The sequence below is a fragment of the Pithys albifrons genome, chromosome 25 (genome assembly GCF_047495875.1).
Source record: "Pithys albifrons albifrons isolate INPA30051 chromosome 25, PitAlb_v1, whole genome shotgun sequence".
NCBI lineage: Eukaryota > Metazoa > Chordata > Aves > Passeriformes > Thamnophilidae > Pithys > Pithys albifrons.
Window position 1 is genome coordinate 6,097,133 of NC_092482.1, and position 14,165 is coordinate 6,111,297.

Genomic DNA, 14,165 nt, shown 5'->3' on the forward strand with positions numbered 1-14,165 from the left:
TTGTCTTTTTTTCAGCAAAATTATGCTTTCCAGTAAAACTCCTGCTTGCTGTAGAAAGGTGGTCACTGTTACTGTCCCCCCACTGGGCTTCCCCAGCAGAGCCCAGTGGCACAGTGCCAGGGCACATCAATCCTGGGAAGGGCATGGTTACTGCCCCGCAGAGCTGTGACCCAGTGCCCTGAAGCACCAAGGGGTAACCAACTCTCTGGATGTGATGGAGGAGGAACTGGGAACTCACTCTGTGTCTGACTGGGAAGGAAACCAAACTGAAGTGGTGTAGACATGTCACAGGATCCCAGAATGGGTCAGGCTGGAAGGGACCACAGAGGGTCCTCTGGTCTCACCTGCCTACTGGAGCCGGGCCATCCTAGAGCACCTGGCACAGGATTCTGTCCAGATGGTTCTGGAATACTCCCAGTGAGGGACACTCCACACCCTCTCTGGGAAACCTGCTCTAGTGCTTGGCCACTGTACAGGGAAGAAGTTCTTGCTCATGCTCAGGTGGAACTTCCTGGGCATAATTCCTGCCCATTCACAGAATCACAGACTATTCTGAGTTGGAAGGGACCCACAAGGATCATCGAGTCCAACTCTTAAGCCAGTGGCCTCTTGTGCCATTGCTGGGCCCCCCAAGCAGAGCCCGGTCCCTTCTCTACCCCCTCCCTGCAGGCACTGCCAGCCATGGGGAGGTCCCTGTCAGGCTCTGCTCTGGAGGCTGCCCAGCCCCAGATCCCTCAGCCTTTCCTGGGCACAGAGATGCTCCAGGCCCTTCGGCATCCCTGTCACCCTGTCATGGAACCAAGAGAGCTTCCCAGCTGAGGCTGCTGGAGACAACACAGGTGTGTTTCTCCTTCCTCCCTACAGCCTCAGTGAGGTACTTTGCTGTGGTGTATGGTGGAGATGGGGTACAAGACCTAATCAATCTGTATTGATTAATCTGAGCTAGTAAAGTACCCTGACCTGCAGCTTTCCAAATACCCTTCTCTCTGATCAGCTTTCCATGGCTGCCATTTTGGTATCATCACAAAATCTCCAAATGGTTTGGAACAAAAGCCATCCAGTCCAGCCCCAGCCATGGACAGGGACACCTCCCACTAGACCAGGTTGCTCAGAGCTCCCATCCAACCTGACCTTCACAGAAACCCAGGATGTGCTGAGTTGGAAGGGACCCACAAGGATCATTGAGTCCAGCTCCTGGGCCTGCACAGGACCATCCCCAAGAGCCACACTTTGTGTCCCAGAGCATTGCCCAAACACTCCTTGAGCTCTGTCAGACTTGAGCTGTGACCTGGTGTCTTGGGTTGAGCTGGCAACATGTCAACTGCCCAGTACAGAGTCAAAGCCTCTCTCCTCCCAACAAGAAAAGAGAGAAAGAAAAAAAACTAGAAACTCAAAACATGTTTAAACTTTAGCTAATTATATATATTTGTACAGAAAAGAGAAAATTAAAAGAAAACTACAATATAACACACACGAGTTAGATATAACAACAATTTTCTACCTCCCACCGGAAACAGATTCTGTCACTCTAGATCCATAAAGTACTTCAAAAGATGCCCAGCAAGGCAAAAGAGAGAGAATAGCAATAAAATGTTTCTACTTCCCTGAACTAAAACAAAATATGATGTGGTGGTGGCAGCAGCAAGGCCCAGCACAGCAGGACAGCAGCAGCGTGTCCTGTCTCCACTACAGACATGATGCCAACTGGGAGAACACTCCTACTCCACTGTGTTCATATCTCAGGTTTGCGTCATCTGGTATGAAATATTTCTTTGGTTGTTTAAGTCAGGTGACACCTGTCACTCCTAATCTACATAAATTCTCTGAACTTGCTAAATTGAGGCCTGGCTAAAACTAAAGCCAAAACTACCACACCTGGAATGCCCCAGGGATGCCTTCCCTAACTGCTGCTTTTCCTGCTTCCTTCCAGCCTGACTGGGAAAGAGGCGCTGACCCAGTTCCCGGCACCGGGCGCGGGTGCAGGTGCTGCCCCGGGCAGGGCACACGTCAAGCAGTGCGAGCTGCTCCAGCTGTCCCGGCGGCAGAAGAGGCTGTGCCGGAGGGAGCCGGGGCTGGCCGAGACCCTGCGCGATGCCATCCGCCTGGGCATCCTGGAGTGCCAGCTCCAGTTCCGCAGCGAGCGCTGGAACTGCAGCCTGGAGGGGAGGACCAGCCTGCTCAAGAGAGGTACAAGGTAGTTGGTTTGCGGGGAGTTGGTTTGCCCCTGGAATGTCCTTGCCAAATCCAGTGGGGCAGCACCAGCGAGTGCCCAGAGCACCCGGGAATGTCCATGCCAAATCCAGTGGGGCAGCACCAGCGAGTGCCCAGAGCACCCGGGAATGTCCATGCCAAATCCAGTGGGGCAGCACCAGTGAGTGCCCAGAGCACCCGGGAATGTCCATGCCAAATCCAGTGGGGCAGCACCAGCGAGTGCCCAGAGCACCCGGGAATGTCCATGCCAAATCCAGTGGGGCAGCACCAGTGAGTGCCCAGAGCACCCGGGAATGTCCATGCCAAATCCAGTGGGGCAGCACCAGCGAGTGCCCAGAGCACCCGGGAATGTCCATGCCAAATCCAGTGGGGCAGCACCAGCGAGTGCCCAGAGCACCCGGGAATGTCCATGCCAAATCCAGTGGGGCAGCACCAGCGAGTGCCCAGAGCACCCCTTTCACCCAGGAATGGAGCTGGGTAATTTGGGCCCCTTTGCCACAAAATCAGCCTTGTCTCCATCATTCCTGAATGGTTTGCCATGGATGAGAGTGGAGAAGGAAGTTCTCACCCTCTGGCTCATGGTTTTTTGTCCAGAGTTGCCCGGACCGAGCCTCCTCCTCCACTGGCAATCAGGGGGATACTGTGGAAAAAAGGGTTAGTGCTTCACGCCAAGGATTGTTTTAACAAAAAACTCTTTTCGGTCTTTAGGTGTCTGTATTTGCTATTCTCAGATACAAAAGTTATACCTATTTACTGATTGGAAAAACTGCTTATGAGCATTGAGGCATCTCAGTGCAAGTTGACAAATCTCTCCCGAGACTCTTTCACAGAAATTGGGAGTTTCTCTGGAAGTTCAGAGTGGACAGGAGAGCCACTGGCTTCTGTTTCACAAAATGCTTTAGAGGAAGAAAATGTCCTTTAAATTCTCTATTTGAGGTAGGAGAGAGTAAAACAAGTCCTTCAAATTATAAGAGCTTGAGAAAAATAGAATTGAGACAAACGTGGAAGCCATTCCTTAACAAAAGTGTCTTTGCTAAACCTGTTCTCACCCCAACAAATCTCCCTCCCTGTCACCATGTTCCAGCCCCTCAATAACTTTTAGCAGCATTCACTAAACTTCACTCTTCAGAATCAGCAAGTTTCAGTCCTTTGGTAATGTTTAGCAACTTAATGTTTTTTAAAAAAGGACCTGGACAAGCCAAAACTAACTTTGATGAATATAAATGGTAATTTTAATTAGAGTTGAGACTGAAACTTATAAGCATTTCTATTTAAAATTATTAGGTTTTATTATAATAAATATCAAGTTAATATTTTATTAAACCCACACATGCAGGGTCAGATTTACCTCATTAAAAGGCTCTATTGTGAATTTTTGTAGCACAGAAAGGCAAATTTCTGGAGTTGAAGAAGCTGTTCATGACAATTTTGAGTGTCTTTCTGACATCTGCACCTTCATCAACCTCAGAGAACTTGAAAATGACAATTGAATAATCCTCCCCTTCAAATAGCTGGAAAACATTTCATTATCTGGCAGTGACATGCCTTAACATTTCCAGGGACTCCTGACTGACAAAATAAAATATCACCTGTAATTTAAAACCTGTTTTGGCAGATGAGGAGAAGTGTTTGAAAACTTTTATTACACAATCTTAGGGCTCAAATGATGATTTAATATAGCAAAGTATGTTGGGTGCACCTTCTGGGTGAAGGGACAGTTGGCTGGGAGCAATTACTGGTTCTCATTTTCCTTCAGCTTGCAAAGGGTTTGTTTCTCTCACAATGAACATGAGCACTCTCAGCTGCCACTTTGGTTCTGTTTCTCACATTTCTTGGACATTTCCTGGAAATTTTTGGTCCTGCAATGGACTCTTCTCCTCTGACCCAAGTCGAAGAGTTTTAGAAATGATCAAATCATTTGGTATCTCCCTGGTCCTGGAGAAACCATAAAGAAAAATGCACACTCTTAGCAGTCTTTAATGGTGTCAAGAGTGCAGAGGGTGCAAGAGGTCCTGTCCCAGAGGTGGGTCGTTTCTGTAGCAGCTGAAAAGACACACTCAGTTTGCAGTCACAAACTGCTATGACTGATTTGGTCATTGATGCTTTTCCTGCTTCTAAAGGGGAAAAAAAACCAAACCAAAACAAACAAAAAAGAGCCAAGGGCTTTCTGGTTCTTGAAATGCCACATTTATTGTCCCAGTCTGCACCATTGGTTGGTCTGGATACTTCTCTGGATACAGCTGGGACACTCCTTTGGCTTAACCTTCTGTGACCATTGTCTCTTATGATAACTATTATTGTTCATTGACCCTTGTGCATTCCTTCTCCACTTCTGCAAAATTCCATGGCAAGAGTTAGATTTAAAATTATTCAGAGAGATGTTCCAAGCCACCTTGTTGCACAGTGGTAGTTGGTGTCTTTATAGAAAGTTTGTAAAGCAGCGATGGGCTTTTGGTGTCCCAGGAGAGCCACAAAGGCTCCTGCAGATCAGGCAACCAGGATTTCACCTCAAACAGGATGGTGATTCAGGGAAAATAAATACCTGCAGCAGAGAGCTTGGATCCAGCCACTCAAAAAAGTCCTTCATGAGAAACAAGCTCTTCACAATCCTTCTGTCCATCCATCCCTTCCTTTGCCTTACTCTGGTTACATTCTTGGACCTTCCAGCAGTGATGTCATGAGGAATCTGGGAATGGTTCAGCAGAGGAGGGATAGCTCCTCCAGAGACATGGAATTGCCACCATGGGACTTCTGGGGAACTCAGCTGGGCAAAGTCCTGAGCAGCTGGCACTGAGTTAGCCCTGCTTGGAGCAAGAGGTTGTTCTACAGACCTTGAGAATGCTTCCATCCATCCTAAATCTTTCTACAGTTCTTTTTTGGTTGGTTGGTTTGTTGATGTGATTGTTTTCCCTCCTCCACTTGCTCTGAAACATTCCCTTATCTTCATTGTAGCATCGAAAACCCTTTGACCATGACCATCTTTGCTTTAGCAGCACCACCCATGGCTGAACTCCTCCTGTGACAGTTCCCTGTGGTCTGAGGCACACCACACTCAGAACAGCAGTGCCACTGCAGCAAATCTCTCTGTATTTATAGGCTGCTGAGCTCAGAAATCCTCCCAGAGAGCTCAGGGGGGCACTTGAACATGCGTAAGGTCCTACCAGAGGGGGCTGGTTTGCTGCAGCATCTTCACATTCCTTCTGTGCTGGAGGTGCAACCAAACTGCCCAGCAAAGGCATCTGTGTCCCTTGCCCCGAAGGTTTCAGATTCCATTTAGTGCCAGTCAGTGGGGTCAGCAGAGTGACTCAGCCCCAAAGCAGGTCCTGTCAGCCTGGCATGGGCTCCAGGCTCCCCTGGCTGTGGTGACAAGGGCTCTGTTGGCACAGTGGGAGGTCCAGTACCAGGCAGGACACATGGGCAATCCCCACTCAGTTCTCCAATCACACTCATTGGAGCTGATTGCTGCCCATTTGTGGTGTGTCCTACTGAAAATGCAGCTCCAGCAGCTGCTCTGTTGCACGCTGTTATTCCCTGAGTGCTGAAGGACCATCCAATTTTAACTTCACTTAACTTTTCTGTGAACTAACAATTAAGTGGTGATCGATCCCTTATGCCAAAGTAGAAGGAATCATCTTAGACTTCCCAGACTGGTGATGTTGAAGCTTTGCCTTAGGAGGAGGTGGGAGGGGTGGACAAGAGGGAGACGATTTGAAAGCCTGCTTGGTGTCTGCAGTCACTGCTGTCTGCAGTGGCCTGACCACAAGCAATGCCCTCTGATTTCCAGTGGGCTGAGAGCTGCCCAGCACTGCCCTGGAGTGCCACAGGATAACCAGAGCACTGCTGGGCAGGAACAGCAGGAGCACTGTGGTGTTCCACAGAGCCACATTTAGCAGGGGCTGTGGAGCTGCCTTTATATGGCATGGCAAAGGCTTTCTGGAATGTTCCCCGTGCTTCTGGGAGCAGTGTGCCAGGGAGGATACCGGGAATCTGGGAAGCATTGGAGATTGGCTTCTGGAACAATTTAACAGATTTAGGATCTCAGATATATGTTACCCACTCTTAGCTCCTTCTTTGGAGTGGGTTGGCCACTGAAAAGATGTGAGCATCATGTTGCTGTCCATAGTCTGTGTTCACTGTGTCCCACACCAGTATTTCCAAAAATTTGATGGACTTTCTGACATTCTCTCATTACTTTTCAGTACCTTGAGAAATTTTATAGAGCATCATCAACCAGAGAGACTAATTGCAAATTATTGTCCCAGTGGTTACAGCGACCAAGATGGTGAAGCAGGAAGGAGTTTGATGGCTGATAGCCTTGATGTCTCCTCCATATGTTCTTGACTCTCCCCTCATGTCCATGGTGTTGCTGGATCTTTGTCTGCAATTCTGCAATTCCAAATGGTTCCTCTGAAGTCTGTGCTGAAGTTGGTAATGCAGCCTCTGCATTATGTTCCTGATTAGTCATATTTTTCATTCTTCTTGCTGACAACTCTCAGGAGAACTCTGTGTCCTATTCTCTGCTCAGGTTTGTGGTGGTGTCACTCAGACCTCAGTACTCAGGGCTCTGTTCTGTTACAGCAGCTGGATGGGAATTCTTTGAGGGAACAGAATGACGCAAAGATCTGAGACTGCACTTGGTGATGCTGGAGGTGAATTCCAACCTCTGCTGCAAAGCATCTCAGGTCTCTGTGGTTATGGTCCCTCTCTTCCATCATTGGGGGAACAGATTTTCCTTCCCTTGTGGAAGGAAATTTTGAATTCTCTACATGTGAAATGTTTGTTTGCTTCAATATGTTTTCTTCCATGCAATGCACCATCTCTCTACTTCTCATAAACCCAATTTTTTCTATTTTGGCTGATCTTATCCATTCCTGCACTCAGAGCTGTTGATCACCTGTCTCTCTTTCTCACACTAATTCCTAAATTGTAGACTTGTTAAGGAATTTCCCATTAATAGTTTTATTTTCTGCAAATGAACTCTGGAGAAAATATTAAGATTTTCCCCAGGATTGAATAGGAGAGGAGCTAAACATAGATAAATAAATGAAATATTTTGGGGTTTAGGTCAGGTTTGTGTCAGTCAGAGTTTCTGAACTTCTGTGGAGCTTGCGGGTGTCCTATCAACATTCCCATTCCTGTCTGATCTCACATTTCCAGGCAGAATTTCCATTCAGCCACTGTACTTTGTTTCCTGGTGAAAATGTCCTGGAGTGCCATGGTCACACCATGACCTCAGGGTTGTAGCCAAGCTGGGAAACCTCCTTTGGGAGGAAAATCCAGGACCGGCCCCCTGCCTCAGCCCCTGGGAGAGGATCATTTAGGAGGAATTCAGCAAACCACTCACCTGTGGGAGAGTTGTCCTTCTTGCCAAGATGTTCTTCAACATGGAACCCTTCCCAGTCAAACCACATGCAATCTTTCCATAGGAAATACTATCACAGTCCCAATTAAAATAAGTTTTCAATAACAGGTCAGATTTTTAAAATATTTTTCCAGTGTCTACTCCATAATTCCTGATTTCATGCCCCAGCATGGTTTCAGTGATGGTCTCTGCTCACCCCGATCATCTCTGTGGGGAGGGTGAGGACAAACAGGGGGTCACAGATGTTGCTTTTTGCAGTTGAATGTTTTCCCACCCCTGCCCTGACACGAGTGGTCCCCTGTCCCTATCACACAATACCAGAATATGGTGAGATGGAAGGGACCCACAAGGACCACTGAATCCAACTTCTAGCTCTGCACAGGCCCATCCCCAAGAGTCACACCCGGTACCACAGAGGATCATCCAAACCCTCCTGGAGCTCTGGCAGCCTTGGGGCTGTGCCCACTGCCCTGTGAGCCTGGTCAGTGCCCACCACCCTCTGGGGGGAGGACCTTTTTCTAATATCCAATCTAAACGACCTGACACAGCTCCAGCCATTCCCTGGGTCCTGTCCCTGGTCCTCACAGAGCAGAGGGCAGAGCCTGCCCCTCCCAAGGAAGGTGCATTGTACCAGTTAGAGCCACTGGGTGAGCCTGGAGTGTTACTACACCAGTTACTTCAAACACCATCTGGAGTTTCTCTGCTAGGGATGATCAGTAAGAAGAGGTTTTTTTTCTTTTGCATTTCTTAGCATTGCTCTTGGCTTTAGTCCATGGACAGTCAGGAGAGCCAGTAGAGGTGGTTGTACACCTTATCCTGCTCCTACCCTCTTCCAGTGCAGGCTTTAAGGAGACTGCATTAATCTACGCCATGTCCTTGGTGCCCCTCATGCACTCATTGGGTTTGGTCTCTGTGTAACTGTTGTGCTTGGTTGTAGTCCCTGGGCAGTCAGCAGAGCCGGCAGAGGTGGTTGAGCACCTTCTCCTGTCCCTGTCCCCTGCAGGCTTTAAGGAGACAGCGTTCCTGTACGCCGTGTCCTCAGCAGCCCTGACACACTCACTGGCGCGCGCCTGCAGTGCCGGGCGCATGGAGCGCTGCACCTGCGACGACTCCCCGGGGCTGGAGAACCGCAAGGCCTGGCAGTGGGGCGTCTGTGGGGACAACCTCAAGTACAGCACCAAGTTCCTCAAGAAGTTCCTGGGCCAGAAGAGGATCGGCAAAGACCTGCGGGCCAGGGTGGACATCCACAACACCAATGTCGGCATCAAGGTGGGAGCTGCAGGTTGGGAGTGAACTCAGGGCTCAGTGCGAGTCTTCTAACCTGTCCTTAGCTGAGGCTGTTTGTGAGAGGGGTGTTCCCTTCCCCTGCTCACACCACACCTCTTTATCTGTGTGTTGTGGACTTTATGGCACTGAGAACTCCCTGGAAACTCTCCTAAACTCTCCTGTGAGGAGCTGCATGTTGAGTGGCAGAGGGTCATTCTGTATCCTGCAGTGGTACCAAGGCGACAGCAACACACAGCACAGAAACAGGTGTGAAATTCAGAAGCTGTGTGACTCCATGCCATGGCCACAGAGGCTTCTGAGAACAGCCAGAGCATGAGAGCTGCTGGGATGTGTGAGGCAGACTAAAGGCTGACAGTCTTGAGGTCAGTTCTGAGTCTGCTGGTGCCTTGCTATGGAACTTGTCGTGTCACAGGTTTGGGTCTGGAAGGCCATTAGATCAGCATTTTGACCTGTATGTGACAAGATCCTTTATCATTGTTTCCCATTTAAGATGAGACTGGACGTGGCATTCAGTGACATGATCAAGTAATCAAAGTAGGGTTAGATCAAGGGTTGGACTTGATGATGTCAGAGGTCTCTTCCAACCCAGCTGATTCTGTGGTTCTGTGATTTACTGAGTCCAGTTGGTTGTTCAGTTAGACCACTGCCTTCATTTGAATATAACAAAAGGAAATCCACCATGCTGCATATATCAGGTCTGCTTTTTTAAACTCCTACTGTGCCAAATATGCTTAGCAAGAAGGAATTTGCTATTCAGCTGTTTGTCCTCATTCAGGCTTTCCACTCTCTGGCTCACCAATCAGCTCTGCAGCCATGCCTCTGCTTTGGGTTTTTTTTTAAACTACTACTATTTTTCCCCCATTAATTTGAAATAATACCAATAAAACTGCAGTCCTTGCAGGCTTCTAGGCTCAGATAAAATCTCCCGCTTCTCTCCCTCCTCAGGCGGTGAAGAACGGCCTCAAAACCACGTGCAAGTGCCACGGCGTGTCGGGGTCGTGCGCGGTGCGCACCTGCTGGAAGCAGCTCTCGCCCTTCCACGAGGTAGGGCGGCAGCTGAAGCTGCGCTACGATGATGCCGTCAAGGTGTTCAGCACTTCCAACGATGCCGTGGGGCACTCGGAGCTGGCGGGTTCCCCCCGGCACGGCCATGCCCCTCGCCACCCGCCCGCGCCCCGCACCACTGACCTCGTGTACGTGGAAGACTCGCCCAGTTTCTGCCGCCCCAGCAAATACTCGCTGGGCACGGCCGGGAGGACCTGCTCCCGGGAGGGCAACTGCGACAGCATGTGCTGCGGGAGAGGCTACAACACCCAGAGCAGGCTGGTGACCTTCTCGTGCCACTGCCAGGTGCAGTGGTGCTGCTACGTGGAGTGCCAGCAGTGCATGCAGGAGGAGGTGGTGTACAGCTGCAAGCAGTAGGGATGGCACTGCAGGGGCAGGACACGGCCCAGGGAGCAGTGGGAGGCAGGGACACAATTCTCTGCTGTGGGGTGAGCCCAAAAGGCAGCCCCAAAAACGTGCAGTGCTCCTGTAACCTCAGTGTGAAATCCTGCAGCCTGGGGAGAGCCCCTGCACAAGGGGAAACCAGAGGTTCTGCCAGGAAATCAGAAAGGAAGAAGGGACGGAGAGGTGGGGGATGTGGGGGCAGCAGGAACACTCAAACGGGGACATGTATCTCTCCTGAGTTAAAACTTGTACTCACCTCCGTGGGAATGTCCTCCTGCTCCGTCCCTCAGGTGCACCTAAGGAAATGCTTTGGGGTCGTGGCATGGAGATCCTGAGGGTGTGTGCCCTGGTTCCTGCAGAGGAGAGAATGAAGGGACAGGGAGGCAGCAAATGGAGACTGGACCCTGAGGGAGCAGGGACAGCTGTGTTCCTGCACCAAGGCAAAAGGACTCTGGCAGTTAGAGATTCCCAGTGGTGTTTCCAGGAGCTGCTTGAATGTGAACTCAAAGACACACTCTTGAATACTCTCATTTTGATGCAAAAATTGTGCCTCAGAAGTACCAGTTTACAAACAAATGGAGCTCATGTCCATCATCTCGCAGGTCTGTAGTTTGGACGTTTGACTCCAAGGGCGTTTTAACCAAATTTTAACTTTGATATACACAGGAGACCTGAAGTTGCCTCTGTGACAGTGGATGTGACACAGGAACTCAGTCAAGGGCTCTGAAGTCCCCACACTGCAGCCTCACAGGGGGTGTTTTGGGGTGGTGGATCCAGGGTGATGGTGCCAATTATACATCTTCCTACCCCTCTTCTTCAATCAATCAATCAATCAATCAATCAATCCATCCATCAATCACCTTTTTGTCTGTGTGCACCACTCTCTGCCTGGTGTCTGAGGTGTGTCCCTTCCCACAGTCCTGCCCTGTGCGAACAACAGCTAAAAGTTCTGAAAGGGGATCAGGAACCACAGGAACTGGGGCATCTGGAAAATCTGCAAGCCATGAGTGACAAGCCCTGCCCTGAGAAGTTGGGTTTATCCCCTCACTGTACCTGCCATGAGAGAAGGTGGCCTGGGGGAAGGAGCACAGTCTGCTATAGAGTGTGTATGGACTTTAAGCCATGTTTCTCTAGTTGACTGTAAGTTGAACACAACAGAAACAGCCTGTTTAGTTTCTTTAGTTGGCAGAGTAGTTTTGGGACTGGCAGTGAGACATCCCCTGTCCTGGCCCCAGGTAAATATAAATGTGTGTAGCACAACCTCTCTGGGTGTTCAGCTCTGTGACAGGGTGTTCTCCTGCTCCAGGGGTTTTCCTGGTTATTCCTGCAGCAGCAGCAGAGTGTTCATAGTGTGAGCAGCTCTGGAATGTCCCTGGGACAGCAGAGCTGCTGTGTTTGCTCAGTGTTGGCCATGGGCATAAACCAGCCAGGATGATGCTGCAATATGGAAATCCTTAAGCTCAGGTCAGAATTCCCTGACAGTGGAATGGGTGAAGATGATGGTCGGGGTTGTCTAAATGGGCTCATCCATAGGCTGAGTTGGGTGAACTTCCCATGGAGTTGGGTTCTCCCAGGAGGGGTGAGGTCCCAGCTGTGTGCTCCAGGTCTGGAGCGTGGATCTGCTGCACTCAGGCAGCTCAGCTGTTCACCTACAGCTCTTTGAGCAACCCCTTCTCAGTGAGGGGCTCACTCTCTCTTTACCTTGACTATGTTACCCTTTTATTTTTCACAACTGTATTTGATTTCTGCTCCCTTGGATTGTGGAATAGAACTGCCTCAGAGCAGAGCTGGCTCTTTGGAGGCCACTGAGACCTTCCCTTTTCCCTGCTACAGGTCTTTTAAAGGGCTTATTCCTTTTTATCTCTTTTCTGGCTCAAGTTGACTTGAACTGAATTAAAGTGTTTATGACAGACATAATACTGCAAATAGGCTTAATTAGCCTTATTTTTTTACCTTCTAAATACCCAAGAGTGGAGAATTATTTACATGTTGCTTTTAATCCTTTTGGAGTTGAAATCTTCCCACGAGTCTCAGTGTTGAACACTCAGTGAGAAAGCTTCCAAATGAGCTAAAATTGGCATCACAGCTGAAGTGACCAAGAAACTCTCTGCTCTACACTGTTGATCCCAAACCCTCTGCCCCACTGACCTCTGGGTTTGTCCAGAGGGAAAGGGAATATCCCATCATAGGAAGTTCTTTTGAGGATCCCATGGCATTATGTGGATCATTCCCATTTAAGCAGGGACAGGGACACACTGGAAGGAGAGGAAGCACAGCTGGATCCCATTCTTTGGGAAGCAAGTGGGAGAGACTCCACTCTGTCACCTTGCTTTTATCAAAACTGCACTTGAGCAATTTAACAGAAATTGCTGAATAAAAACTGGGCAAAAAAGGTATTTCAGGGGAAATTAAGTTTCTTCATGCACCAAAGGGGACTTTGAGGCCTGAAGCTCCCTGCCCTGCATGGCTCAGAGCTGCTTGAGGAAGGGGAACATGGAGAAGATCTGAGGAATGGTTCATTCCCTGGTACCTTGGGGGGAGTTTGGGCTCAAGGTAATAGGGGGGTTGTTACTGGACTGAAGCCAATTTAGCTGTTAAGGCAGGTCAGGACAAGGATGTTTGTGAGCCCCAGTTTTGCTCTGCCAGGTTAACTCAGAGCCCTTTTCATCCCCAGGCAGCACAGCCTCACTCAGTCTGGAATCCAAACAGTGAACACTGATGGGAAATACAAAATTTAAAATGCCCTATTTGAGAGCTGGGGAAAGACTTGAGCATTTTGGGAGTTGGAGGCAACATTGATGTCAGTCCTTTTGGTGTTCCTAGCACTGAGGTTTTTAGAAATGATTCTCTGGATAAGGGAGTGACAGAGTTTGCTTGAGGCAGATACCTTGGTGGTTTTGTTTGGTTTTTTTTTTCACTCAGTTGTCCAGGGCTCAAGTTTCTCACCCAAACTTGAGGTTAATTGGGTTGATATTCTGAAATGTGATTTATTTAACCTAACAGCAGTGGGAGTCTCTGTGTGACCAGGGAGCACAACCTGAGTCTGTCTGTTGGTATCCTCAGGCTTGAATTGTATTTTCTTTCAAACAAAGACCAATTATCATCTTGAGCAAAGCTCTTCTGCCACCTCCTGGAGACCTGGGCTGTGAAGCTCTGTCTCCCTCTGGGCCTGTGAGAGCTCTTTAATGGTGCTGCACACCCCACGATGTGCAACGGATCCAGTGGACTTGGTTATAGGTGTGAGTTACTGGAATGGCAGGGCAGAGATCCAAGGAGATCACATCTGAGTCTTTACATGGGAATCTTTCCAGCAGCAAAGGTGAAAGCTTATATAATGTGAAAAACCCCTTTTGCAAATGCAAATGTACCTCAGTGACTATTGATGGTAAAAATCTGAGCTACACATGCTGTCCTGTAGCGAGTCTTAGTCTGGGTTGAATCCTTTCCTCTGTGCCTGAGATCCAAATACCCTGAGAACCCATAGCTCTAATTCTCCAAACTGGTTGGGGGCTCATACCCACACAAGGAGCACACTGCAGACACAGTTTAGTGCCTGTCCCTGTCCCTGTCCCTGTCCTCGTGTGCACCTCCTAGTCCAGGTTTTGTTGCCTCTCCTGGTGTGTTGTGGTGCTGGGCTTGGTACTCGTGGATCCAGCATGCTCACTGCAGGGGGGACAGAGCAATGCATCATCCCTCCATCCATCATCTACCCTCCCTCCCTCCCTCCCTCCCTCCCTCCCTCCCTCCCTCCCTCCCTCCCTCCCTCCCCTCTCCCTCCATCCATCCCTCCATCCCACTTTTACAAGGGTCTGGACTGATAGGGCACAGGGAATGGCTTCTCACTGCCAGAGGGCAG

General features: G+C 49.3%; 1 protein-coding gene across 1 annotated transcript; it reads left to right on the plus strand.

Moving 5' to 3' along the window:
* Positions 1-1,925: 1,925 nt before the first annotated feature.
* On the plus strand, positions 1,926-10,353 carry WNT9B (Wnt family member 9B; the record flags this gene model as incomplete). Its single annotated transcript, XM_071577024.1, has 3 exons — positions 1,926-2,187; positions 8,577-8,842; positions 9,806-10,353. Coding segments are annotated over 3 exons (1,005 nt in total), but the record flags the coding sequence as incomplete, so codon positions are not given.
* Positions 10,354-14,165: the final 3,812 nt, after the last annotated feature.